The 27,192-nt window shown below is 41.5% G+C and overlaps 1 protein-coding gene across 3 annotated transcripts in view; it reads right to left on the bottom strand.

Annotated features, from left to right (window-relative positions):
• The window catches only part of ADAMTSL1 (ADAMTS like 1), a 1,134,169-nt gene that overhangs the window by 204,115 nt on the left and 902,862 nt on the right, over nt 1–27,192 (bottom strand). For all 3 annotated transcript variants that reach the window (XM_059889384.1, XM_024996068.2, XM_015472431.3), the window contains 2 exons: nt 21,862–22,163; nt 15,050–15,179 (listed from right to left, as the gene is read on the bottom strand). In XM_059889384.1, the coding sequence (XP_059745367.1) occupies nt 15,050–15,179; nt 21,862–22,163 (432 nt within the window). The remainder of the gene's footprint in view (nt 1–15,049; nt 15,180–21,861; nt 22,164–27,192) is intronic.

Below are 27,192 nucleotides of genomic sequence, written 5' to 3' on the forward strand. Positions count from 1 at the left end.
AATAGGGAACTAAGAGGGATGGCAAACTCTTATTTTTTTGAGCATCTATTTTATGAGGTAGGAATTAGCTGAGGGTTTTACCAACATGACCATCCTCACAACCTCTCCCCACTCTGGTTTAGACAATTATATTTGCTTTACAGCTAAGGACAATGGAGTCTTGGAGAGGTTAAAGGAGCCGACCTAAGGCCGTAAAGCAAATACGGGAGCCAACATCTATCTGACCTCAAAACCCATGATTTCTCCCTAATTCCATGCAGTCTCCCTATTCCTGGTAGGGAATATTTAACTCTGGCATTGCCAAGTCTCCTATGGTTCTTATCCTGAAGTCGTCCCAAGTACTCTCAAGATTTCTATAAGCAAAAATATGGTGTCTGATAACAAAAAAAAAAAAAAAGAAGTCATGCTAAGATGATAATAAGTTACCAGAGGCACATACTATCACAGCAAACCATGGCTTTGTTATTTAACACCACTGCTGAAAGTGGAATAAGGGTCAATTCTACGTGACCTGGGTAAAGGGTCCATTGTGGCTCTTTGAATGACATGAGCAGTGACCTGTGATGGGCCAGAAAGGTGGTTGTGTCTACCCACTTGGGAATCAGAGTTGACAGCAGTAAGTGACAGAGAACGCACCACCCTCCAAGGTTCTAATACACAGCCAATCGCTTGTGTATGTGTGTGTCTAGGCCAATAGATAGTGACTCCACCAGTACAACTAGAAGCCCTACTCAATACTCTGTGATGGCCTGCATGGGACAAGAATCTAAAACAAAGAGTGGGTAAATGTATATGTATAACTGATTCACCTTGCAGTACTCCTGAAACGGACACAACACTGTCAGTTAAAAACAAAATTTTAAAGGAATACTTTCAAACCTCAAAAAACAAACCAACCAACCCCTTCTTCCCCAACCCCTCCCAACAACAACAAAAAACCCCTAGAAGCCTCATGAAAAAGCAATGAGCATTTGGTGGGACTGGGAACTGTGTTAATGTAGTAACAGTCATTCTAGGCTTTTCTGTGTCACTAACACAAACACCAATCAAAATTCCTTGTAGTCCTGGTAGAGATAATTAGGCGCGGTGATGAAGGGAAAAAAAAGAAGAATACTAATTCACCACAGGAAAAGTAGGAGTTAGCGGGACTCTGCTTTGGACAGATCTTCTGTGACTGTGGCAGACAACCTGAGAACTTCCTGACCTTGGATTGGCGCCATAAAGGGAATAATATTTCCAGAGCAACAAACTGTTTCCGAATGGTATCCTCCAGATTTACTGGGCACAAATCAGAGCGTTCTCTCGTTCACACCCTCATTATTTATTTTTGTGTGTGAAGGCATTAATTAACCCTGCAGCCACATGTGCTCAGATGCGTACGACTCTAGGTGACCTCAAGGACTGTAGCCCTCCAGGTTCCTTCGTTGATGGAATTTTCCAGGCATGAATACTGGATCAGGTTGCCATTTCCTCCTCCAGGGGATCTTCCTGACCCAGGGACCGAACCTTCATCTCCTGTGGCACCTGCGCTGACAGGCAGATTCTTTACTGCTGAGGCACCTGGGGAGCCCTTCAATCCCTCATTTTTACGTTGCCTAAAGGTCTCATTTTCTCTATTTCTTTCTCCAGTCTTTTCCCTACTTCTTTGTTTTCCAAGTTTAAGAAACATAGCAACAGAGCAGATTTCTAACTCAGAGTCATAGAAAAGCTCTTCATCTCAAATTGCGCGAGGCCTCCTTTCAAAATTTCCAAAGAAGGCATTGGGTACACTTAGGCAGCAATAATTCTCATTTCAAAGCTTTGGCTGAATCATTGCTTGCCTTTAAATTGTTACTTCAGGACGTTAGAAGCACTGGATTATAGGGGAAGGCAGGAAAAAAAAATAGAAAAGATTTACTCTGAGAGTCTCCACTCTTTTGCTGATTGATTTGTAAGCTGGAAGGTTTGTGAACTGTAAAACTCCCATGTTTCATCACCACATCCATAGCAGAAAGCTATGTGGTGGTGATATTTCCATCCCCATGGTACTTATGAGCAATGGGATCGATGACTGGTTCAAATAGGTCAGCTCTTAGAGCAGTGAAGAACGCAGGCTCTAGTTTAGTTTAATAACTATCTTTAGAAGAGTAGCACTTAAAGTACCCAAGATGAAAAAAACATAATGGCTTCTCCAGGACCATTCCCCACACTCTGTAGGCTGTACCTGCTTCAGGGAACAAAGTGTGTTTGTTCATCCCTGTTTCCCCAGCACAATGCCCAGCACAAAGGAGGCAATCAATAAATATTTGTTCAGTGGATGTTGAATGAAGAGAAGTTCTAGTTACAAAGCACTACAGTAAAGAGCACTATAAAATTCTAAATCCAGGGATGAAGAACATTCTGTATCCTTTTACATGTGGACAAGAGACATTAAGGAATTCTACAAGTGACTGAGTGAGTGAAAGTCGCTCAGTCATGTCTGACTCTTTGCGACCCCATGGACAGTACAAGCTCCTCCTGTCCATGGAATTCTCCAGGAAAGAATACTGAAGTGGGTTGCCATGCCCTTCTCCAGGGGATCAAACCCAGGTCTCCTGCATTGTAGGCAGATTGTTTACCATCTGAGCCACCAGGGAAGCCCTAAGGCAGTCTACAATCATTTCAGCGTTTCACCATCCTTGTTGTCTGAATGCTCTCGGCTACATTTTTCTTATGGAAATCCAATTCTTGTTCCCCAGTAGACTTCTCCTGGCTCCTTCATTTATAGTTAAAGCCAGTTCCCGTCTTGTGACTAATAGAGGTGCTTTGTCTTGGGGACTTAAATTTGACTTAATGTAATTTTCCTAATAGAATTCGCTTTTTCTTTCTTTATTGAAAAGCTTCAGTTCTGCAGATAATTATCACAACCCTCAAGGACCACAGAATGTCAGAACTGGAAGGGCCTCAAGGATCAGCTGGCTGTACCTCTCATTCTCTCTTCTGGGGACATCCTTCCTTAAGGCTCTATTCTCCCGCCAGGTGGACGGGCTGAGCCCACATCACACTAGGTTGAATGTGGAAGATACAAAATGCTAACATACCTAGGACAAGAGGTCTTTATTACTTTTGATGAAAACAAAATGATGCAGAGCACACTATTTATTTATGATATTGAACGAGAAAAAGAGCAGATGACTATTAGATAATAAAAGCTAGCCACTGTTACTGCTTTAGCTCTGTTGGATGAAGAGCCAGAGCCATCTTTCTCCAAGCAAATCTGTCTGTTCCCCTCCCATTTCATTCTCCTTAATGGCTCTCTGCTGCCTGTATGACATAAAAGTCCAAACAACTTAGCATTAAGAGCCATCCTGGAGCTGGCCCCTGCCCACCCTATAACACTAGCTTCCAGTTCTTGTTCTTTCCTTTGTGTCCATGCTTTTCTTTCTGCCTGTAACGTCTCTTCCCTTCCTTCTTCACCTGGGTGACTCTTGCTTCTGTGTTATGATTCAGCATGGGCAGTGCCTCCTCCAGGAAGCCTTCCCTACTGCCTCTTGCACGCACAGAACCCTGTGTTTGGTTACTGTTTTGAAATCTTCCTCCAATAACCGGTAACTCCTTCAGAACAGATTTGGGTCTTCTAGTCATTTCTGAGGACCAAATACAAGCAGACTGCTGTGCATGAAGATACATAGTGCATTTTTATGTTTTACTGAATTGAGATGTGAAATGCTTTCTGCCATATTTTTTTATGCAGAAGGTTAATTTCAGTCAATGGTTTGTATAAGGACTTTGCCAGAGTCCAGGAAGAATTAATATGGTCTAAAAGGCTGTGTAACCACATTGATGTTAAGAAACCAGGGAAGCTTCCCTCTCCTGTCTTAACTGAATGGGTTTTTTTCCCTAAGGCTGAGGTTCTATCTTTATGGAATTAGCCATTTGTGCTTTCTGGAGACAAGATGAGAAAGTAGATCCATTCCCTTGATTTTTACCACATATTCATGCAAAAACTACATCTATGCTTATAGAATAACTTCTAGTACCAGCAAAGCTCATTTCACAAAGGTTTGCAGCTGATATCACAGGGGATGTGTAACCATGGAGAGGGCTCTAATTAGGAAAAACGAAGATTTACGCCCCAAGGTAAGCATACATGGGATGCTTACCCTTGCTGATGTCAAAGTGCTGCTGGGGACAAATCTGATCACTAAGCCAATACATTCCTGGGTAGGGAAGTAGCAGAGACTGCCACTGGGCCAATCAGACTCAACTGCTAAGAAACAGGTCTTGGCAGATTCTTCTGTTGTAACTTGTCCATCAGTGGAAGAAAAGAGAGAGGCAGTATAATCATACATCTGGATTTACCAAAGAGGATGACAATAGTAATAGTATTAGCTCTCTAAAGGCGCTTGAATATGGCCTTCAAATCTGGACTCAATTTCTGTGGATGCTAGTGAGCTTTGGTGTGCTTTTGCTTTAAGCACTTAAAAGTTAGTATGGACACAGCCAAAAGGCAGCACATGGAAACTTTGGGAACTCAGCAGAAGATAAACCATTACTTGGAGAGCATGTTGAAACAGAAACCCTTAAAACAAGTTGTCTAAGGGGACAGTCCCTGTAAAGCTTTGAAGGTTCTATGATGTAAATTATAACGTGGTTATGGTAACACCTTCTGCTCTAGCCATTTTAGGCAAATGTAAAAGAAAATTAGAAATTGGAAATTATTTGTGGCTCATCCGTGTGGGTTTTGTTAGCGTGCAATAAAACAGGCATTCTAAAGTTTGCTTTTAAAGGAGAGACTGTGACCTTGAAGATGATTTTTCTTAACTTTCTCATTTCTGTTTAGGATCCTTAAACTTCTTTCATGGTTCTTGCCAATTCTCAGAACCACCCTAGATCTGAGAAAAGGGAATGGGGTTGGGGTGGGGGACAGAAATCAAGTACTGTTCCTGGAATTATGAGCTTTTTTTCCCCTCTTCACTGTTTATCTATTCCACACCACTCAGCTGTTCTCTGTTGCAGAGAAATAAAAGTTTAGTTTAAAAAGTATGTTAGAACAAAGCTGCAGAAATTGCCTGGAATTTCCTTCATTTTCGGCCATCTGGCTTTCATTGTGGACTTCTCTCCCCTCCTCCACGTACGTTTACCAAATCTTTTCAACACACACTGGCTGAGCTATCAAATGCTTATAATTAATAACAGTCAGACTACTTTTTTTTTTTTCTTTTAAGGGAGTGCTTTCTGCCTTTCTTTGGGCTGCTCATGTCATAGCTATTATAAACTAGGGAGATGGTCAGTAGAGCTTAATTATTAAGACTTAATGGAATAAGAAAGAAAAGCGAATCAAACTTGAGGTTAAGTCCTGAATACAAACTAAAAATATTTCTTACTAAAAATGAAAGGGAAAGAGAGATTAATTTTTCTGAGTGCCTGCTATGATCCTATTTTAGAGATGAAGAATTTGAGAACCCAAAAAGATATATGACCTCTTGAAGGTCATATAGCTAAGAATGACAGAGCAGGATTCGAACACAGGCCTTAATCTACCTGTGGGGTTTTATTTTGGTGGTCTCGGGGATGGAGAAGATATTTGGTGTGTGTTATTAAGCAAAAATCAAGTTGCCAAACAATACATGTAATATGACCGCATTTACAAAGGGAAAAGAATCTTATATATTTGTATATGTTCATGTATGTATACAAATGCATAGAAAAAGGTCTGGAAAGGTACCAAACCATGAACAGTGATAATCTCTGGGGAGAAGAAGGGTGTGGTGCTGCAGAGCATTGTGGTGAAAGGGCAGCACGCGCCTTTATTGATTACTTCTGCGGTGCTTGAGTGTCAAAGAATGAGAATATTCATGAATACTTGTATAATTCTAATACTTAGCTTTTTAATTAAGAACAGGGGGCAGATGTCTTTCCTAAAGACTGATCTTGGCTCCTGTTTGCATATTTCTCCCTTAAGCAGGTCTAACCTACCAGAGAAGGTGGGCAGGGTTGTGGGGGTGGTGGTGGAATGTGGCCTTCTAGACACACATTATTGAGAGGATGGTAAAGACATTTAAAATAATTTTTATTCTTTGTACTGATACCTTCTTTGCTACCAACTTGGATGCAAAATTCTCACAGGTGTCAGCTCATATGCAAAAATGGTCCTAATTTCTTCTGGCCAATTGTAGGCCAGGTTGTTAAGGAGTTAATACCAGTCCCTGCTGTGCTATCTTCTAATTCTCCTGACAATCACACCCCTTCCAGGGTAATGCTAACCATGCACTCAAATTCCATTGTGCACTTCATGCACTCAAACTCCAAAGTTGTGGACATAACTTTGAAGACAACTCCAAAGTTGTCTTCATATTCTTAACTTTGGGGATATTTTGCCATACATAGCTGCTACCATAAAGGGTTACTTATACTAAGATTATTTATGTTTTAAGTTGTAAAGCCTTAAACATAAAGAAGAGACTAATAATAGCATTTTTAGCACTACCTGGTGGGTGGGAGAGATAAGATAAGAGGGATAGAGAGGAGAAAGTGAAATGGGGTCCAGCTATTATCAGGGTCTAAGCATTACTATGGGCTTTCCAGGGGGCTCAGTGAAAAAGAATCCACGTGTAGTGCAAGAGACATGGGTCCAATCCCTGCGTCGGGAAGATTCCTGGAAGAAAGAAATGGCAACCCCCTCTAGTATTCTTGCCTGGGAAGTCCCATGGACAGAGGTGCCTGGCAGGCTACAGTCCATGGGGAAGCAAAAGAGCTGGACGTGACATAGCAGCTAAACAACAACAAAGTATTACTGTGTAAAAATTTAGTCCTAGTCCTTATACTCATTTATTCAATAAGCACTTTTTTTTTGATGTGAGCCATTTTTAAAGTCTTTATTGAATTTATTATAACATTGTCTCTATTTTATGTCTTAGTTCCTTGTTCGCCAGGCAAGTGAAATCTTAGCTTTCTGACTAGGGATTGAAAATGTACTCCTTGCATTGGAAGGTGATCTCAACCACTGGACTTCCAGGGAAGTCCCATCAATAAGCACTTAATACACATCTACTATATGTCAGACATTATTCTAGGTTCTAGAAACTATCCTTCTAGGTTCTAGAAAGATGAATATAAAGGAGGATTAAAACATGAAGCTGATAGCAAGGACTTCAAAATCTAGTCCTCTTACATACAGATGGCCAAGAGGCACATAAAAAGATGCTCAATATCATTAATTATTACAGAAAAGCAATGAAAACTACAGTGATGTACATTTCACACCAGTCACAATAACCACCATTAACATGTCTGCAATAATTAATGATGAAGAAGGTGTGGAAAAAAGGGAACACTTCTATATTGTTGGTGGGCATGTAAACTTGTATGGCTACTACAGAAAGCAGTATGGAGGTTCTTTAAAAATTAAAAATAGAACTACCATATGATCCAGCAATCCTATTCCTGGCTATGTATCTACAGAAAACTCTAATTCAAAAATATACATGCATCCCAATATTCATAGCAGCACTATTTACAATAGTTAGGACATGGAAGCAACCTAAAGTGTCCTTCAACAGATGAATAGATAAAGAATATGTGGTATATACGTATGATGGAATATTGTTCAGCTGTGAAATGATGCCATTTGCAGTATCATGGATGGACTGGAAATTATCATACTAAGTTAACTAAGCCAGACAGAGAAAGACAAATATCATATGATATCACTTATGCGTGGTAGCTAAAAAATGATACAAATGAGCTTATTTACAAAACAGAAATAGACTCACAGACATAGGAAACAAACTTATGGTTACCATAGGGGAAAGGGTGGGCAGAGATAAACTGGGAGTTTGGGATTAATATATATAATGACACCACCCTATGGCAGAAAGCCAAGAGGAACTAAAGAGCTTCTTGATGAAGGTGAAAGAAGAGAGTGAAAAAACTGGCTTAAAACTCAACATTCAAAAAAACAAAGATCATGGCATCCAGTAACATCATGGGGAAACAATGGAAACAGTGACAGACTTTATCTTCTTGGACTCCAAAATCACTGCAAATGGCGACTGCAGCCATGAAATTAAAAGATGCTTGCTCCTTGCTAGAAAACTTATGACCAACCTAGATAGCATGTTAAAAAGAAGAGGCATCACTTTGTTGACAAAGATCCATGTAGTCAAAGCTATGGTTTTTCCAGTAATCATGTATGGATGTGAGAGTTGGACCATAAGGAAAGCTGAGCACCGAAGAATTGTTGCTTTTAAACTGTGGTGTTGGAGAAGACTCAATAAATCAAACCAGTCAATCCTAAAGGAAATCAACCCTGAATATTCATTGGAAGGACTGACGTTGAAGCTGAAGTTCCAACGCTTTGGCCACCTGATGCGAAGAGCTGACTCATTAGAAAAATCCCTGATGGTGGGAAAGATTGAAGGCAAGAGGAGACAGGGATGACAGAAGATAAAGATGGTTGGATGGTATCACTGAGTCAGAGGACATGAGTTTTAGCAAGCTTTGGGATATGGTGAAGGACAGGGAAGTCTGGCATGCTGCAGTCTACGGGGTTGCAAAGACTTGGACACAACTGAGTGACTGAACAACAATTACTATACAGAAAATAGAGATGTACAATACTGCACATAAAATAGATAAACAACAAGGACCTACTGTATAGCACAGGGAACTATACTCAAATCTTATAATAACATATGGAAAAGAACATATATATATAATAACTGAATCATTTTGCTATACACTAAACTAACATAACATTGTAAATTAACTACACTTCAATAAACAAATAAAGCTAATGGAGGTGATGGAATTCCAGTTGAGCTCTTTCAAATCCTGAAAGATGATGCTGTGAAAGTGCTGCACTCAATATGCCAGCAAATTTGGAAAACTCAGCAGTGGCCACAGGACTGGAAAAGGTCAGTTTTCATTCCAATCCCAAAGAAAGACAATGCCAAAGAATGCTCAAACTACCACACAATTGCACTCATCTCACACGCTAGTAAAGTAATGCTCAAAATTCTCCAAGCCAGGCTTCAGCAATATGTGAACTGTGAACTTCCAGATGTTCAAGCTGGTTTGAGAAAAGGCAGAGGAACCAGAGATCAAATTGCCAACATCCGCTGGATCTTCAAAAAAGCAAGACAGTTCCAGAAAAATATCTATTTCTGCTTTATTGACTATGCCAAAGCCTTTGACTGTGTGGATCACAATAAACTGTGGAAAATTCTGAAAGAGATGGGAATACCAGACCACCTGACCTGATCTTGCGAAATCTGTATGCAGATCAGGAAGCAACAGTTAGAACTGGACATGAAACAACAGACTTGTTCCAAATAGGAAAAGGAGTACATCAAGGCTGTATATTGTCACCCTGCTTATTTAACTTTTATGCAGAGTACATCATGAGAAACGCTGGGCTGGAAGAAGCACAAGCTGGAATCAAGATCGCCAGGAGAAATATCAATCACCTCAGATATGCAGATGACACCACCCTTACGGCAGAAAGTGAAGAGGAACTAAAAAGCCTCTTGATGAAAGTAAAAGAGGAGTGTGAAAAATTTGGCTTAAAGCTCAACATTCAGAAAGCTAAGATCATGGCATCTGGTCCCATCACTTTATGGGAAATAGATGGGGAAACAGTGGAAACAGTGTCAGACTTTATTTTTTGGGGCTCCAAAATCACTGCAGATGGTGACTGCAGCCATGAAATTAAAAGACGCTTACTCCTTGGAAGGAAAGTTATGACCAACCTAGATAGCATATTCAAAAGCAGAGACATTACTTTTCCAACAAAGGTCCGTCTAGTCAAGGCTATGGTTTTTCCAGTGGTCATGTATGGATGTGAGAGTTGGACTGTGAAGAAAGCTGAGGGCAGAAGAATTGATCCCTTTGAATTGTGGTGTTGGAGAAGACTCTTGAGGGTCCCTTGGACTTCAAGGAGATCCAACCAGCCCATTCTAAAGGAGATCAGTCCTGGGTGTTCTTTGGAAGGACTGATGCGAAAGCTGAAACTCCAATACTTAGGCCACCTCATTAGAAGAATTGACTCGTTCGAAAAGACTCTGATGCTGGGAGGGATTGGGGGCAGAAGGAGAAGGGGACGACAGAGGATGAGATGGCTGGATGGCATCACCGACTTGATGGACATGAATCTGAGGGAACTCCGGGTGTTGGTGATGGACAGGGAGGCCCGGCGTGCTGCGATTCATGGGTTCGCAAAGAGTCGGACATGACTGAGTGACTGAACTGAACTGAATAAAAAGTTAAATCTGCACTAAAAAAACAAAACAAAACCTAGTCCTCTCCAATAGACAGCTACTATTTTTTTTAAGTGAGCTTTCTTGGTAGCTCAGCAGTAAAGAATTCTGCCTGCCAATGTAGGAAACACATCGGGATCTTCCCTGGGTCAGGAAGATCCCTTTCAAAAGGCAATGGCTTTTGAAGAATACTGACTCCAATACTCTTGCCTGGGAAATCCCAAGGACTGAGGTACCTGACAGGCTACAATCCACGGGTTTGCAAAAGAGTTGGACATGACTTAGCGACTTAATAACAATTTTTTAAGTGTCCTAAAAAATGCAGGCAGTCTGTGCACACGTGCGCACATACAAATTGGAACAATCAGAATACCTCTTACTTGAGAACACAGTCAGGCATGAGAATTTATTTGCCTCAACCTGGTGAAAGCTGGACATGTGCTTCTGATACCAGCTCTGCCAATCACACAGAGGAAATCAGATGGCTAGTTTCATCTCAGAGAGACAGCCCAGATAGGACATGCCTTCTAGGCCTCTGGTATTCTCTGTGTGATCAGATAACCTGACCATACACGAGAAGAAAAGTAGCTTCCTACATGGTGCTCAGTAAGGCAAATAACTTCCTGGAAAAGCTACTTCTCTTAACCAGCACCACCTCTAAGAGTCATAAGCCCAATGACCAAGACTTGAACATCACCTCTGTATATCCCACCAAAAATGCTATGGATTTTTCTATTTTGAATACGTGGACATCAGCATGAGCCAAGAGCCTAAAAGACAGGGTACAGAAACTTGGAGCCCATCAGGGAATACGCTGAACTGTGCAGGGAACGCTGAGCCATGCACAAGAAGAATTGTGAATCAGTGATTTAAATTAGTCCCCAGTGAATAGAAGGTGCATGGAAAAACAACACACTGCTACACTCCTACTAAACACATTTTCAGATACATCTGACATAAACATTCAGCAGGAGAGGTTTTTTTCCCCTCATGTCAGACTGAAATATTCCACAGGAGATACACCTCTACCCAGCTCTCATTTTAAGATGAAACTCTGCTTTGGCTCTTGGATGGGAGGTGAAGAGAGCGAGTCATATCAGGCCATTCTGGCCCCTTTGTTGTTTTGACTAGCATCATTCCACAAAAGCTCAGCTGTGTACAGTTGGCCGAAGAAAACCCTGGCTGTGCCCAGTAAGATGTTCTGCCCTTCAGTCTGATGGTTTGCTGGTGGAAATTAAAGCCCTGGGTTGAACTGGAGCAAATGAAACAATGTTAAACCCAACAAGAGTCTTTGTTTTCCAGTCAGTGAAAAGGTCCTAGAGTAAAGTAAGCTCATCTAATTTAACTATAGTCTGTACTTAGAGGATGGGAAGTAACATCTTGTGTCCTATTTCTTCTGCTGTCCCAGGAAGGCAGGGGTTTAGTGGCTGAAAATCCCAGAAGATTTTTAGTTTGTCCCAGGTACTGACTCCTTGGGCTTGCCTCAGGTCATCACGGCATTTGGATGTCATCACACCACTGAGATGTGGTTAGAAAGACCCTCATGCTTGTTTTTAAAGTGTTGGTAAACAAGCAGAATAGCACTGATATCGATTATCAGCACAAAGCAGCAGCCGCAAATGCTCCTGCCTACAGAGCCATGAAGAGCTATGGGATTATTTGAACAGGACCTGGTGACCTTGGATCGTTTTGTATAGCTAGTTCATTTTGCAGATGTGGACACAGATGGGGCAGGCATCTTGCTCAGTGCCGCACAGCTAGTGGGTGGCAGAGCTAAAACAAGAACCAGGGCTTCCTGATCTGGTAGCCAAGGTGCCCAGAGGCTGTTCTTCCTATATCCCTTCTGCTTCTTCCTATATAGGAGGTTGTAGTCAAATAGAGGGGTCTGGACTTCTTGCCCACACAGTTAGGTCTTAGATTCACTGAGAAACAGTGAGGTAAGGACACAGAAGTGGGCAGACACAGAAAAAGTTTTCTCAGAATTCCATGCACTGGATCTAGGCTTTTTGTGGCCCAGCCCTTGACTCTATTTTACCTGCTGTTCTCGTGGGTGAGGTGCTGCTCCAAGCAGTGGCTGAGTGATTTTCTGGTTGCCTGAGAGGATATGGCACTAATGGTCCCCTTTACTTCTACACTTAAAGAGGGATCAACAGAACAACTTTTCAGATCAACAGACAGAATAACTCTGGTGATGAGCAGGAGAGTGTCACTGTGGGATTGTGTGCCCTGAAATAATCTGAGGAGGCCTGCAATCTGTATCTTCTAATCCCCAAAGAAAGGCATCTAATTGAGATCTTAACAACCCAGATAATCATGATGGTATGATCACTCACCTAGAGCCAGACATCTTGGAATGTGATGTCAAGTGGGCCTTAGAAAGCATCACTATGAACAGAGCTAGTGCAGGTGATGGAATTCCAGTTGAGCTATTTCAAATCCTACAAGATGATGCTGTGAAAGTGCTGCACTCAATATGCCAGCAAATTTGGAAAACTCAGCAGTGGCCACAGGACTGGAAAAGGTCAGTTTTCATTCCAATCCCAAAGTAAGGCAATGCCAAAGAATGCTCAAACTACCACACAATTGCACTTATCTCACACACTAGTAAAGTAATGCTTAAAATTCTCCAAGCCAGGTTTCAGCAATACGTGAACCGTGAACGTCCAGATGTTCAAGCTGGTTTTAGAAAAGGCAGAGGAACCAGAGATCAAATTGCCAACATCCATTGGATCATCAAAAAAGCAAGAGAGTTCCAGAAAAACATCTATTTCTGCTTTATTGACTATGCCAAAGCCTTTGACTGTGTGGATCACAATAAACTGTGGAAAATTCTGAAAGAGATGGGAATACCAGACCACCTGACCTGCCTCTTGAGAAACCTGTTTGCAGGTCAGGAAGCAACAGTTAGAACTGGACATGGAACAACAGACTGGTCTTGAGAAACCTGTTTGCAGATCAGGAAGCAACAGTTAGAACTGGACATGGAACAACAGACTGGTTCCAAATAGGAAAAGGAGTTTGTCAAGGCTGTATATTGTCATCCTGTCTATTTAACTTATATGCAGAGTACATCATGAGAAACACTGAGCTGGAGGAAGCACAAGCTGGAATCAAGACTGCTGGGAGAAAATATCAATAAACTCAGATATGCAGATGACACCACCCTTATGGCAGAAAGTGAAGAACTAAAGAGCCTTTTGATGAACGTGAAAGAGGAGAGTGAAAAAGTTGGCTTCAAGCTCAACATTCAGAAAACTAAGATCATGGCATCCAGTCTCATCACTTGATGGCAAATAGATGGGGAAACAGTGGAAACAGTGTCAGACTTTATTTTTTGGGGCTCCAAAATCACTGCAGATGGTGACTGCAGCCATGAAATTAAAAGATGCTTACTCCTTAGAAGGAAAGTTATGACCAACCTAGATAGCATATTCAAAACCAGAGACATTACTCTGCCAACAAAGGTCTGTCTAGTCAAGGCTATGGTTTTTCCAGTGGTCATGTATGGATGTGAGAGTTGGACTATAAAGAAAGCTGAGTGCCGAAGAATTGATGCTTTTTGAACTGTGGTGTTGGAGAAGACTCTTGAGAGTTACTTGGACTGCAAGGAGATCCAACCAGTCCATCCTAAAGGAGATCAGTCCTGGGTGTTCATTGGAAGGACTGATGTTGAAGCTGAAACTCCAATACTTTGGCCACCTGATGCGAAGAGCTGACTCATTTGAAAAGACCCTGATGCTGGGAAAGATTGAGGGCAGAAGGAGAAGGGGACGACAGAGGATGAGATCGTTGGATGGCATCACCGACTCGATGGACATGGGTTTGGGTGGACTCCAGGAGTTGGTGATGGACAGGGAGGCCTGGTGTGCTGCAGTTCATGGGGTTGCAAAGAGTCGGACACAACTAGTTGACTGAACTGAACTGAACTGAATTGACTGAGAAGTAAGACAAGCAGTATTAGCTTGACCAGAAAGCTATCATTAATTCTTAGAGGCAACACATTGCTTCTTGTGTGATACTCTATAGAATCACAAGAAATATCCTTCAGTAACAGCAACCCCCTTCTCATCTAGGATTTGATCTGGGAACATTCCTCATCCCATCAGCAGACTTGCAAGACTGGCTTTGGTTCTTTAAATGTCTCCCCTTGGAAACCAGAATCATAGATGAGATGGTTGAGCTTCTACAGAGACTTCAACAAGTATCTGAAGGCAAGTCTCCCAAGACACCATAAAATTGTGTGGAACGAAGCAGTGACTGCATTGATGAACTAAAACTCAAGGTTGGATAATAATGAGACCCAGGCAGGGGTGAACAATGAAATGCTCTAATCGATTTTCTGCATGTGAAATGACACATGCACACTCCAGAGCATGCTATAATGAATCTGCATGGTGTGTGCAGAGGCATTTCATGGTGGCTCAGTGATACCACCCAGATCCTTCAGTTCCTGCAACCCACAAGCCGATCTGTTATGAGGGTGGGAGGGCTTGGGACACAGGCTGAGAGGTGGCAAAGACCCTACCTTCTGTGGTCAGTTCACGTTCCCCTGGGAAGAAAGCATCAGTGGAGCCCAGGCACATTCCGGCCACACCACGGGGCCTTCCTTTGTGCACGGAGCCTTCTGGACCCTGAGCATGATCGCTGGGCTAGAATTCCAAAGCCCTGGTTTCAATTAACTTTAAGTGGATTTGACTAAGAGTTTGAACTGATGCTAATTGGTTTTCAAAACACTGGGTAACAATAAGCGTTCTGATCTTGCCCACGGACAGACACACAAACCCCATTCTGAACACACTCCTGGGCAGCAGGGTGGCTGGCGCACCCCTTACCTTGCCGGGCAGGGATCCAAACTGCAGGATTTCAGAAGCTGGGGGGGCCGCCGGCTGGTCACGCACAGGTTCTCATCCACGGGCTCCTGGGTCTGTTTGTTCAGGCAGCTCACCACAGCCTCCTGGACACCTGTGTACAGATGACACCCATCAAGGCCAGAACAGGCATGTGGGGGGTGAGCAAGTGTAGACAGGCAGCTGGTGGGAGGTCTCTGAGACTGGGAAGACTAGCTGCGTGTCAGGCAGTTGAAAGCTTGTGATTGCCCATCTCGTCAGGCATCAGTCTGTCTGGAGAAAGCACTCAGGAGTTTGTGCCCCTTAAGCAGGGCAGCTCTCCCATTGTGGGGGAGGCTGCTACCAAGACTGCTGAAATGCTTGAAAAACCACCACCCAGCTATGCAGCTGCCCAAGCTGAAACAGGATAATTTAAAGCAGAAGGAGAGCAGGGTGACCAAAATAATGACCCCAAGACTTCACACATTATATTTTAATCAACAGGAGATGACTATACTTGGAAGGCAGGCCCAGAGCCACATGGATAGCCAGCATTCTGTAAACTGCTATGCATCTGGGGCCTTGCATCCAGTGCTTTTCTGGTTTCCTATTGAGTTTGGTTCATTTCTTTAGTGACTTAGAGCTGCTTGGGGTCTTCCCTGGTGCTCAGATGGCAAAGAATCTGCCTGCCTTGCAGCAGACCTGAGTTCCATCCCTGAGTCAGGAAGATCCCCCAGAGGAGAGGACACGGCAACCCACTCCAGTATTCTTGCCTGGAGGATCCCATGGACACAGGAGCCTGGTGGGCTACAGTTCACGTGGACACAAAGAGTTGGACATGACTAAGCAACTAACACAGGGCCACTTGGGAAGTTGGAGCAAAGAGAGAGAGCAAGATACCTAATGATGGCATTCATGGAAGACAATGTTCCTACCACTACCCACGCACCCCTGACCACAGACCTAGTAAAATAGGAGTTTGAGGAGGGACTGGCATATAGTCACTTGGTGGGTTTTCATGGGGCGGGAACACATGTAACCTGATAATACAGTGTCAAGACATTTCACCCTGCTTCCCAAAGTCATGACAGCAATAGGAAAAATTCATAGAGTGCACATTATTAGCCAAGTACTGAGGCAAGGAGCTTGACATGCCCCATTCAAACCTCTCAATAACTCCACAAGACTCTACTTTATCCCCATTTTACAGATAAGGAAACAGGCTTAGAAGGGTGAAAAGACTTGCTAAGCTTACAGTTGATAGATGATGAAGTGGCACTGCGTGTGCTTTAGCACTGGAGCTTTAATGACTGAAAACATTGACATTTAAAAATACTATGAGGCTGTTATAGCTGCTGGAGATCTTCAGGAATAACCTACACATTTCTCTGGAATCATTTCAGCAGAATTCAGTTGAAAGAAGAGAAACAGGACATTCTTGATAATTTGCTGTTAGTCATTTATAGCCATATATGTGTGTGTGTGTATAAGCATATATATATATTTATACATTCAGATAAAGATATCTGTTGTTAAACATTTGTATATGGTTATAGCAGAGTATGTGACAACCCATAAAATTAGTTTTATGTATAAATACATATACACTTTCTTTTTAAAATTTTCTGCATTGCTTCATTAGGTAGTACCTAATATAGTACAACTGACCTATCACTTATCAGGCCTGTTACTCTCTTCCTCCGATCTATCCTATGTTCCCCCAAGAAGTTATCACTCCGATCACAGGCACATGTTTCCCGAGGTGATGTTACACTGACTTAGAAAGGTCACTCACTAAGACCATCATTTAAAAAGTGACATTTTAAAGTCAGAATCAGAACTGCCTTTTTTTTTTGGATTAAGTCTGACAAATCAAACATTAAAAAACTGTCACAGTATTTACCCTGTAGCTGTGAATGTCAGTTTTCTTTTTTCTAAGCCATTTTGTGAGCTTTAAAAATTTAATTTAAATATATCACAGCCAGTTCAGGGTGGAGCATTGGAGATTTATGCTAGACATTAAAGATATTCCATCATATTCTGGAATGCTGACTCCAGGGTGTTCTCCTGGTTGCAGCTGGGATGAGCCTCTTAAAATTCATGGTATGATAATATAGCAAAACATTTCATAAAAAATTATTGGTATCATCGTTGATACTTCCCACTGGAATAGTCTGGCATTATTAAGGTCGTGACGACAAGCTGTGGACAAGGTGAACTACACCATACAGAATCTAGAGCTGTGATTCTGTTCGAAATTAAGGTTTCAATTCGTCTGCCGACCTGGTAGTATTTCAGAGATTCGAAACGTTGCTCTAATATAAAAGATATTTTGGCTTTAGTCAGCTATTGAAAAGCTCACGAATTTGAGTTAACAGTACCTGAAGGAGGAAGTGATTACACAGTTTTTGTCTCCTGTCTCATATGAAAGGGCTTGCTTTGAGGGGAGGGTCATGTGTGGAGGGGTATATTAAGTGATGTAACCCGTTTCCCCTTTGTGAAGCCTGGTTTATAGAACTGAGGTCCTTCCAAGCCTGCATGGAATGGGGTTGCAAGGGTTAAAGTCTCTACACAGGAAACCTTCTGAGACACATGGAACAAGTTTATGTGACTCCACCGAATAATCCTAGTTCAGGTTAAAAATCACCTTTGGGGTGATTTTTTAAAGTTGATTTCTCACCTTTAATTGCTGAGATTCAGAAGCATTCCAGAGTTACTACCTTCTAGAAGGATGGCCTCATGATGGTTCAGGGCTCTGTTGTCATAGCATTCCTGGGTGGGGCCTGGGGTGGTGGCGCATAAGGGCAGAGCTCTGTGTAATGAAGGAGGATCTGGGACCAGCCCTGTGGTCAACACAAGACATTTTTGTGGCATGAACGAATGAGATGCCTAAAGGGCAGGGTATTCCAAAGAACAGTGTGCAATTTGGGCCAAGGTGGTGGGAATGGGGGCCTGGAGGAAGCGTGAGAGAGCAGCCTGGGGATGGCGGTGTGGGAAGGTGAAGAGGGAAGATGTCTGAAGACTTCACCTGAGCTCACAGTCTACTTGGCTCAGGGCAGTCAGGCAGGCTTGAGAGAAGTTAACTCATCAAGTGTATACTCTTTTCAATGGGATAACTCACTTGCCCAGAAGGACATTGTAAACCAACAAAGAACTTACCTAAGATCTTTTCTGATTCTGAGTTTTCTTTCTTGACAGAGCAAAGAGAGAGGATTGATAAGGAAAAGGGAACAAGAGAGAAAGGATTTCACCGTTTAACATTAATACTTGCTGATGTCAGCTTCAAGTCTTCCCTCAGCTAGACTTTAATATCAATTTTACCGTTTAAGAGATCAACAATACAGCTGTTCAGGTTCAGATCTGCTTTCCTTGACTACACCTATCCATTCACATATGGGAAATTAAAATATAACCAGGAGATGATAGTGGGACCCGGGACACAGGTCTGAACAGATTAGGCTCACTTTCCATCTTTCAGAAAATGGAGTTTTCATTGTTTATATCTCCCAAAATAGCATAATTGCTACCTAATATTTGATGAGAACTCAGGGAAATGCAGCCATCAGCTACAGCCTAAATTACTAACACGTTCCTTCTGGTTACTACCTCTACTGGGTGAAAGGTAACTTCTGTGTCTATCCAATTTCATCTTTTGAGATGGCAAAAACAATAAAATTAGTATAACCGCAAATTGATTTAAAATCTGTTAATCCTGCACATTTTTTATTGGCTTCAGCGGAATGATTAAAAATGTCTTCAGCCTTGTGGGTTATATTTTGGTGTAGATCAAAGGTGATAATACCATAAAATGTTACTGCCAAACAATGACTTCAAAATATACACGTCCTATACCCGGAAACAACCTAGATTGTCCATTGACAGATGAATGGATAAAGAAGTTGTAGTACATGTATACAATGGAATATTACTCAGCCATAAGCAGGAACACATTTGAGTCAATTCTAATGAGGTGGATGAACCTAGAGCCTATTAGAGAGTGAAGTAAATCAGAGAAAAACAAATATCGTATGTTAACACATATATATGGAATCTAGAAAGATGGTGCTGATGAACCTATCTGCAGGGCAGCAGTGGAGATGCAGACACAGAGAATGGACTTGTGGACACAGGTGGGGAAGGAGAGGGTGGGACGAATGGAGAGAGCAGACTGGAAACTCATCTACTGCCATATGTAAAACAGATAGCCAGTGGGAATTTGCTGTATGACTAGGTGGGAGTTGGGAGGCAGGTTCAAGAGGGAGGGGACATATGTATACATATGGCTGATTCATATTGATGTATGGCAGAAACCAACACAATATTATAAAGCAATTATCCTCCAATTAAAAATAAATTTAAAAAATTTAATATACATGTCTTATATACTGAAATAATTTTTTAGTGTGTTTGGGCATCATATGGATTATATGACCCAAGCATATTTTCACCACTTTGGCATTCTCAACTTTTAACATTTTAGGCAAGATATATTACCGTGGCACAATGACACAACTATAAGTAAGCATGCACAGTTGTTGACAGTTAAAGACCTAAGACATTTCAGGAACTTTCCCTGCCTTGGATATAAATGATGTACACTTTATGTTATACAAATATCTCCTCAGATCCTATAAGCATAGATAAATTGTATATGAAGCATACAAATATTATTTCCAAATCAATATATTCTGAAAACATTTTAAATGAAAAACAGTTCACACACTCTCAGTGATTTGAATTTTATGCCTCTGGTTAGCAGAATGGTTAGAATTGTAAAGATAAAGGTATCTGGTTATTTACATGTTCCACTAAGGCATCATTTTCCCTATCTGCTCATAAAGTTCACTTGGCTTAGAGAATCATAATAGAGGGCAGAAATAATTTTTTTCAAAGCACATTTGTTTCAGACAAAAGATCATGATCATTCAATTCAGATGATCATGGAAACTGGGGATAAACACACACCATCCGAAATCCTGAGTAGTTCCTTATATTGCAATGAAGCAACTGCAGCCACTGGCTATGTCCTTTCCATCTGACCTTTTAACTTGCCTGGGCCCAGAGATCATCAGAGCTTACTCAACATTTCTCCTTCATTAAACATGGGAGAAAAGATGTCCTCATTGTGAGTGGCGGGCGCCCCCAGCAACATGGATGAGTAGAGTTCCAAGAAACTGTCTTCCAGAATCAGATGGAAAATTTTAGGTTTTAAAATAACAGACTCTCCATGAAAACACTTAAGAACTCCACGGTCTGAAATTGGAAGACTTAGAAACAAATGAGAACCTCAAGGTCAAGACTATTAAATGCCTACAAAGTGACCTGATGGAGAAAATTGATTCTCTGCTTGTACTTGTTCCACTATCCATTCCTTTTCAACTACATATGAACAATTTGGGCACATGTATTTTTACATTCCCAGCAATGACAAAAGATGCTTTTATAAAAGAGTTTCCCAGATGTCATGGTTTAGAAGACAGTTTGGGAAATCATTTTAATATAGATATTTTTATACCAGTTAAGAAAGAAACTTTGCTGGGAATGCAGATCCTTGATGTGACAAGAGGGGTTATTGATAGCTAGGGAGGGAGATCTGATGGGAAATCAGCCAGCCTTTCCTTGCCTATCAAAATCTCTCTTGGGAGTATATATGGGAGTTAGTAGCCATATGGTGGTGGTTTAGTCGTTAAGTTGTGCCCGACATTTTGTGACCCCATGGACTGTAGCCTGCCAGGCTCCTCTATCCATGGGGTTTTCCAGGCAAGAATACTAGAGCGGGCAGCCATTTCCTTCTCCAGGGGATCTTCCTGACCCAGGGTTGAACCAGAATCTCCTGCATTGCAGGAGGATTCTTTACCAATTGAGCCACCAGGGAAGCCCAGTGACCACATTTCCATTACTGTATTTTTTACAGTAGTACAAAAGATCATAATCTTAAAGAATTAATTATTGACTTAAATACCTTCTTCTCCCACTATTGTTTCATCACTAACACCTGAAATAGAAAAATGACTGAATCTGTTATCACCATGGACTAGACCTAAGAGAACCAGATCTATATACATGGAAACATTGAACACTATTTAAATAATATTCATTCAGTGATAAAGCTTCAGGAACTCTCTAAGTGTGTAAAGAAGTGAGGTATGATGCAAGGACCCTAAACAGAGAAATAAACAGCAGGACTAGTCCCAAATATCACTGACTAGATGTGTGATCTTGAAAAAAATCACTCAGCTCTCTGTATCTCAGTTTGCACATCGATAAAATGGCAGCGGGATCAGCTTTAATCTTTAAACTCCCTTCCAGTTCCAGGTAACCTCAGTGTTAACTGTCATTATACATCCTTTCCCTTTGTCAACAGATATTACTTTGGCAACCAGCTGAGAAAGTCAGAGGTGGCGTACTCTGTCCTTGGGAACAACAGACGGTTTTGTCCTCTTTGATCTGGGTTCATACCACGTGCACTGAGGTAAGGGCATAGACAAATAAAACTGAATGTCAAGAGCACTGCCAGCCCCGTGTCAGCAGTGTTTCTCAGTCAGATACACTGAGATATAGTGCAAAATATCAGAATGACAAGTAAAAGTAAAAGCATTACTTGTGTTAGCTACTCATAGCTGACAGTCTAAGAGAGACAGGCCCAGAGAGAAATACATCTGTGTTTCATTCAGTCTGCTTTAGGTTTAGAGTGGTTTCCTCCCCCTCCTTAGCCTTCTTGGACTAGAGACAATCACGGGACACAGCTGCCCTCAGAGAGAGACACTACAGTGAAAGGCAAGAGGAGGGCAATGATCTGAGGCCTAGCCCCTTCTTACCTCCTCCACAGGACTCGGAGCACTTGGTGAAGCCCTCATACTCCCAGTCGTAGAGCTGGTCAAAGTCCTGCAGGCCACCCAAGAGGCCATCTGTCTCTTCCAGGTTAAATTCGGGAGTCTCCCCGTGGCATGGTCCTGCGTAACAGGGGCGCTGGGACGCTGGCTTGGGTCCTTCACATTCGTCAACGGGCAGGTCGGCCACGGACTGAGAGAAAGACAGGAGCACCTGGCACCTGACTATTCGCACCTGGGTCCCCACACCACAGGTGACCGTGCAGGCCGACCAGGCCTCTGGGATGAACCTGCAGTCCGCAAGCAAACAAGAGGACAGGATGAGAAGCCCCAAGCAGGAGACCGCAGGCACCGGGAGGGGCCACATCCCACCTGCCACTGGGGCCCAGGGCCGTCTCAGGACGTGCTCAGGGCTCTGCCACCCTGTCCTGTCCTGTGCTGGGTGCTTCAGTGCAGCCCACGAGCTCATCTGCCAGTCTCTGGATTGGTTTCTTCGTGCGTGTCACATGAACCCCCAGCTGGAAGATATTCCAGCCACAGACCACCTGCTTTCTCCCAGCTTTGCACCCACAGTGGTGGCTCTTCAGAGCAGGGAACTGATTTCTTCTCTCTTGATCTAAATTCCAGCCCTTGTGCCTCCTGCGAGATGTTGGCTATTCTTACACCAGACTAATACTGATACTAAAAACTATAACAAAGTAAGCCCTTAGAGATATTTAAGGAAGTATATATATTTTTTTGTTTTAGTCTGGATTTCAGATTCTGTAACTTTCTTTGCTTTTTTGCTCAATGTGCTTCCCAAGATTTATTTATATATAGAAAGAGAAAGAGGATTTTTTTTTTTTAAGTTTCCAAGAATGGAGCAAAGCCTTGTTCCTCACACATTCTTTGAATTAGTCTGGCCTGCGATTCTTTTTATATCTGAGAGAAAAGCCTTGCTACAAATTTAAATCCACAGGCATGTCACTGTAAACGAGGGGTTTTGCATCCATACATGTTTGTTTGACAGCCTTCAGTCCCTCCCCACCAAGCGAAGTCACATTAATGAGAACTTCCCTGAGTTTCTCTAGAATGTAGGACAATATCCAAATTCCAAAAAAAAAGAAAAAAAGACTGTTTTCCTCCAACTAATCAACAATTGCCATGTCTGCAATGACCTTGAGAAGTATCCAGGGAAAAAAATCCCTGAGGGCACCACTAACATTTTCACAAAGTTAGTATAATAATCTGGAGAAAGGACTTTGGAATACAAATCTTAAAAAATTTTTTTTCTATGATCTTACTGCTTTTGCACTGGGAGTCGTGCTGAGGAGGCATGCAAATCTGGCTCTTTAACCCTGATTTTGGCAGAGAAGGAAAGAAGTGATAAGAAGGTTATAGCATTAAGTCCCAGCAAGTGAAAATAGTTCCCATCTAGTTTAGAGAAGCTGAAATTCTAACAGGAAATTGATCCAAGTTTTCAAACTGGAAGAAGCAAAACAAAGTTGTGGCCTGAACCTGGGCTGTGTCCTGAGCAGGGAGACTGGAACAGAGACCCAGAGCCACGGTGTCTGAGGCAGGGAGGGGTCCCCTGACAAAGGATTTGACACTTGCTACCTTTGAAGAGCCACCCCCGAGAGGAGGATGAGGGTCATACACAATCGTGTCAGGAAGGTGGATTAAGGAGGAAGCATCACCCCGAATCATTCCCAAGAAATTCTCATCACAAGGTCGCCTCCCTCTTTCGTTTTTTAATTCCTGACTCCATCTTCTGGCACCTCGGGAATGTAGTAGGGAGAACGCATCCAATAAGATTAAAGTATCTTTCTCTCTTTAAATAATGCTACCTGTAGCCGTCTTTTAGGAATATAAAACCAAACTCTGCAATCAAAATAGTTTTAACCCCCTTACTATACATTCGCATCTGTCTGCCTGAGTCCTGGGACAAAAATCATAACAAAATATACAAGCAGTGAATTTTACAACCCAGGTAATAGACAGAAAGGAAAATATACCCCATACTATTGTATATATGAGAGAAACCCCAAAGCAAGTGATATGTCTTTAAACTTTGATAACAGTGATGAATACTGCTTCTTTAATAATGTGGTCCTGAATTTTGTTTTCAAATAAAAAAGATGACAAGATCTCAGAAAGAACAGTAACCTATTAGCTTTTCCAATCCAGTAAGGATTATTACTCTGTCGGCTATAATAGCCCTTTTCAGTGACCATTACAAAAGACTAAGAATCAGATAGATTTTTTGGTAAAGAGACAGATAGGGAAGATTTTAGATTCTGTGGGCTATGTGTGTGGGTCTTTGTTGTTGCAAAACTTAACTCTGTGAAAGCAGCCACAGGCAATATGAAACAAATGAGTGTGGCTGTGTTCCAATAAAACTTTATTTATAAAAACTGGGGTGGGGAATGGGAAGGGAGATGGAAGCGTCTAAATTTGGCCTATTGGGTTGTAGTTTTCCAACTCCTTCTACAGAACATTTAGTGGACATGTCAAGCACACTGAGATTCATCAGTTCCCTCAAAACTTATTTTAGGCATCTGTCTCCATCTTTTCCCACATATATAAACTTATGAGAATGACAAGTAGCTAAATTGATTTATATTTTACCTCCTAGATTAAAAGTGAGTCCCAAATGAAATCTAGAATGTAAAGGATGCACAAATAAACCCTCAGCTCTCCCTGCCTATAACATGAATCACTTTGCATTTGTTCTCTTTCCAGGACTGGGAAGATACACCAAAATCACAGAAAGTAGAAAGAGATGCCACTGCTCCATGAATTCTCAATTGCCAGGATTGAGACTTGTTTATTTTAAAGCAGCATCTAAATGAAAAAAGAATCATGTGTGTTGTGGGTATGTGTATATTTTTGACTATTTGGATACTTAGGGTTAATCTACTTTATGTCTCCCAAATGAGAACCTTATCAAGTGTCAGACAGACTTATTGGCATATCTCCCAACCCACTCTCCTTAGGTCTTCATCAAATTCACACCAATTAAGAACAATTTGGTCTTTAAGTGGTGCTGTCTTTTGGCACTCAGTTTAATTTCTCTAGTGCATACACTGGATGATATAATATTCTCTCTCACTGAAGGCAGAAGATTGTATTTCAGAAGAAAAATATCTAATAGTGCAAATGGCCAAATGAATAATAACTGTTTTTTCATATGAAACCTTCCCCCACATCTCTGGATCTCCCAACTCTGTATTTACTATCTTGAGCTTTCTGGCCATAAGTGGGAGGAACAAAGGTCAGGGAGAGGGCAGTCAAATGAGCCTGGAGGTTTAACTGAAACATTTAGAAGTTGAGTAGTTCTTGCTGAGTTAGAACCTTTAAAGTGTGACCTTTAAAATGGAGTCAATGTGCTTTCTAAAATCTGCATGTTATTAAAATAAATTTATATTAAAAAAAAAAATCTGCATGTTAATTGTCTTGATGTACACATGTACAATGTATTATTGAAGTTTAATTTAGGCAACTTAACTATTCTTTTGGTTAGCAGCATGATTGCCAGAAGAATGAGGAATGGCTTGGATAAGTGAGTTCTTTAAGTGGTGGGCTTGAGCTTCAGAAATGATTGATATGATTCTGCATTTAGTTTTCCCATCTCCAGGGTAAAACAAACAAATGAACAGAAACTTGGCACGTAAATAATTTATGTTTCTTGACTGTTTGCAAGCTTTATCGTTCATTTCACTACCAAAATGCTTATCCTTTAATTAGAGGTGTAACCACAGTCCCTATAACAAAATAGATAAGTGATAATCAAACTCACTTGTAAAATCCCAAAGTAGTTTAGTTTATTAGTGGCTATTATGGAGTCAGAAGCATGGACATTTCTGAAGTAATAAAAACTATCACTTTATTTATATGATGCTACAGGGAAACAATTCACTTAGTCTCATGTCACCTCAGGTATTATCCACTTAGCTCTAGTTTTATACACATAGTCTGATATTCAACTTTTCTCCTCTTCCTTTTCTCTCTCCTCCTTTCACATGTGCATTTGTCTAAAAAAATCATTGGGATTATTCAAAATATGAGTAGCACAATATAGTAGCTCTGTAGTGCTATTTTGATGCTGTTACGAGCCTCAGCTCATTCTCTAGTTTCAAAATACAAACTGAAACTTGCAGGAAATCACATTACAGATATTTAATTTTAGTTTAGTTTCCAATCTTACAACATTTGAATTATAAGTTGATAGTGGAAAATCCCATGGACGGAGGAAACTGGTAGGCCGCAGTCACTGCCTACCAGGGTCGCTGAGGGTCGGACCTGACTGAGCGACTTCCCTTTGACTTTTCACTTCCATGCATTGGAGAAGGAAATGGCAACCCACTCCAGTGCTCTTGCCTGGAGAATCCCAGGGACGGGGGAGCCTGGTGGGCTGCCATCTATGGGGTCGCACAGAGTCGGACACGACTGAAGCGACTTAGCAGCAGCAGCAGGGGCTGTATATTTATTTTTATTCTTTCTTTGGTGGTTTTAGGGTGAGGGGTGAGGAGGGAATAAACTTAATAGTGTAGGAAAAAATTATCACAACTTTAAAACAGACCCTAAATATTACTGGGTATTCAGTTCAGTGCATTCTTTCTGATTATTGCAAAATTTTTAAATTTCTGAGATTTAAAATAACTGTGAGTTATTTTTACTCTATAAATTGTAGAAAATTGATCATGAAAATGATTCAGGCTCATAGAAATGAGGATTAATTGTGTCTGTGAGTGAAGTTGCTCAGTCGTATCTGACTCTTTGTGACCCCATGGACAGTAGCCAACCACGCTTCTCTGTCCATGGGATTTTCCAGGCAAGAATATTGGAGTGGGTTGCTATTTACTTCTCCAGGGGATCTTCCTGACCCAGGGATGGAACCTGGGTCTCCCGCATTGTAGGCAGACAATGGACTGCCAATCCACTACCGTCCAGTGGATTGTGTGTAGTGGAATGTAATTGGTTGTCCTGTAGATAGACCCATTTTGCATCTACTTGTAAATTCATTTCAGCATTCTTATTTGCCTGAATATGTTTGGCTCTTTTAAATTTCCTTTGAATTGGTTGTAACATCTTCCTAGTTTCTTCATTAATTAATGAAGTCAATACAATCTTTGACAGATGTTTATTTTATATTTGCATGAGATTCATGATTATTCCCATTCTAAAATTTTCTCATTTAACAGTGACCACAGAGGGCTCTGGAGAAGAGTACATTGGAAAAATAAAATACTGTATAAGTAATTCTATGCCAAATTAACCAGAAAGTCTTTTACATAAATATGTCATTTGGGCACCAAAAAATCATTATATGTTATTGGT

This window comes from Bos taurus, chromosome 8, assembly GCF_002263795.3.
Source record: "Bos taurus isolate L1 Dominette 01449 registration number 42190680 breed Hereford chromosome 8, ARS-UCD2.0, whole genome shotgun sequence".
NCBI lineage: Eukaryota > Metazoa > Chordata > Mammalia > Artiodactyla > Bovidae > Bos > Bos taurus.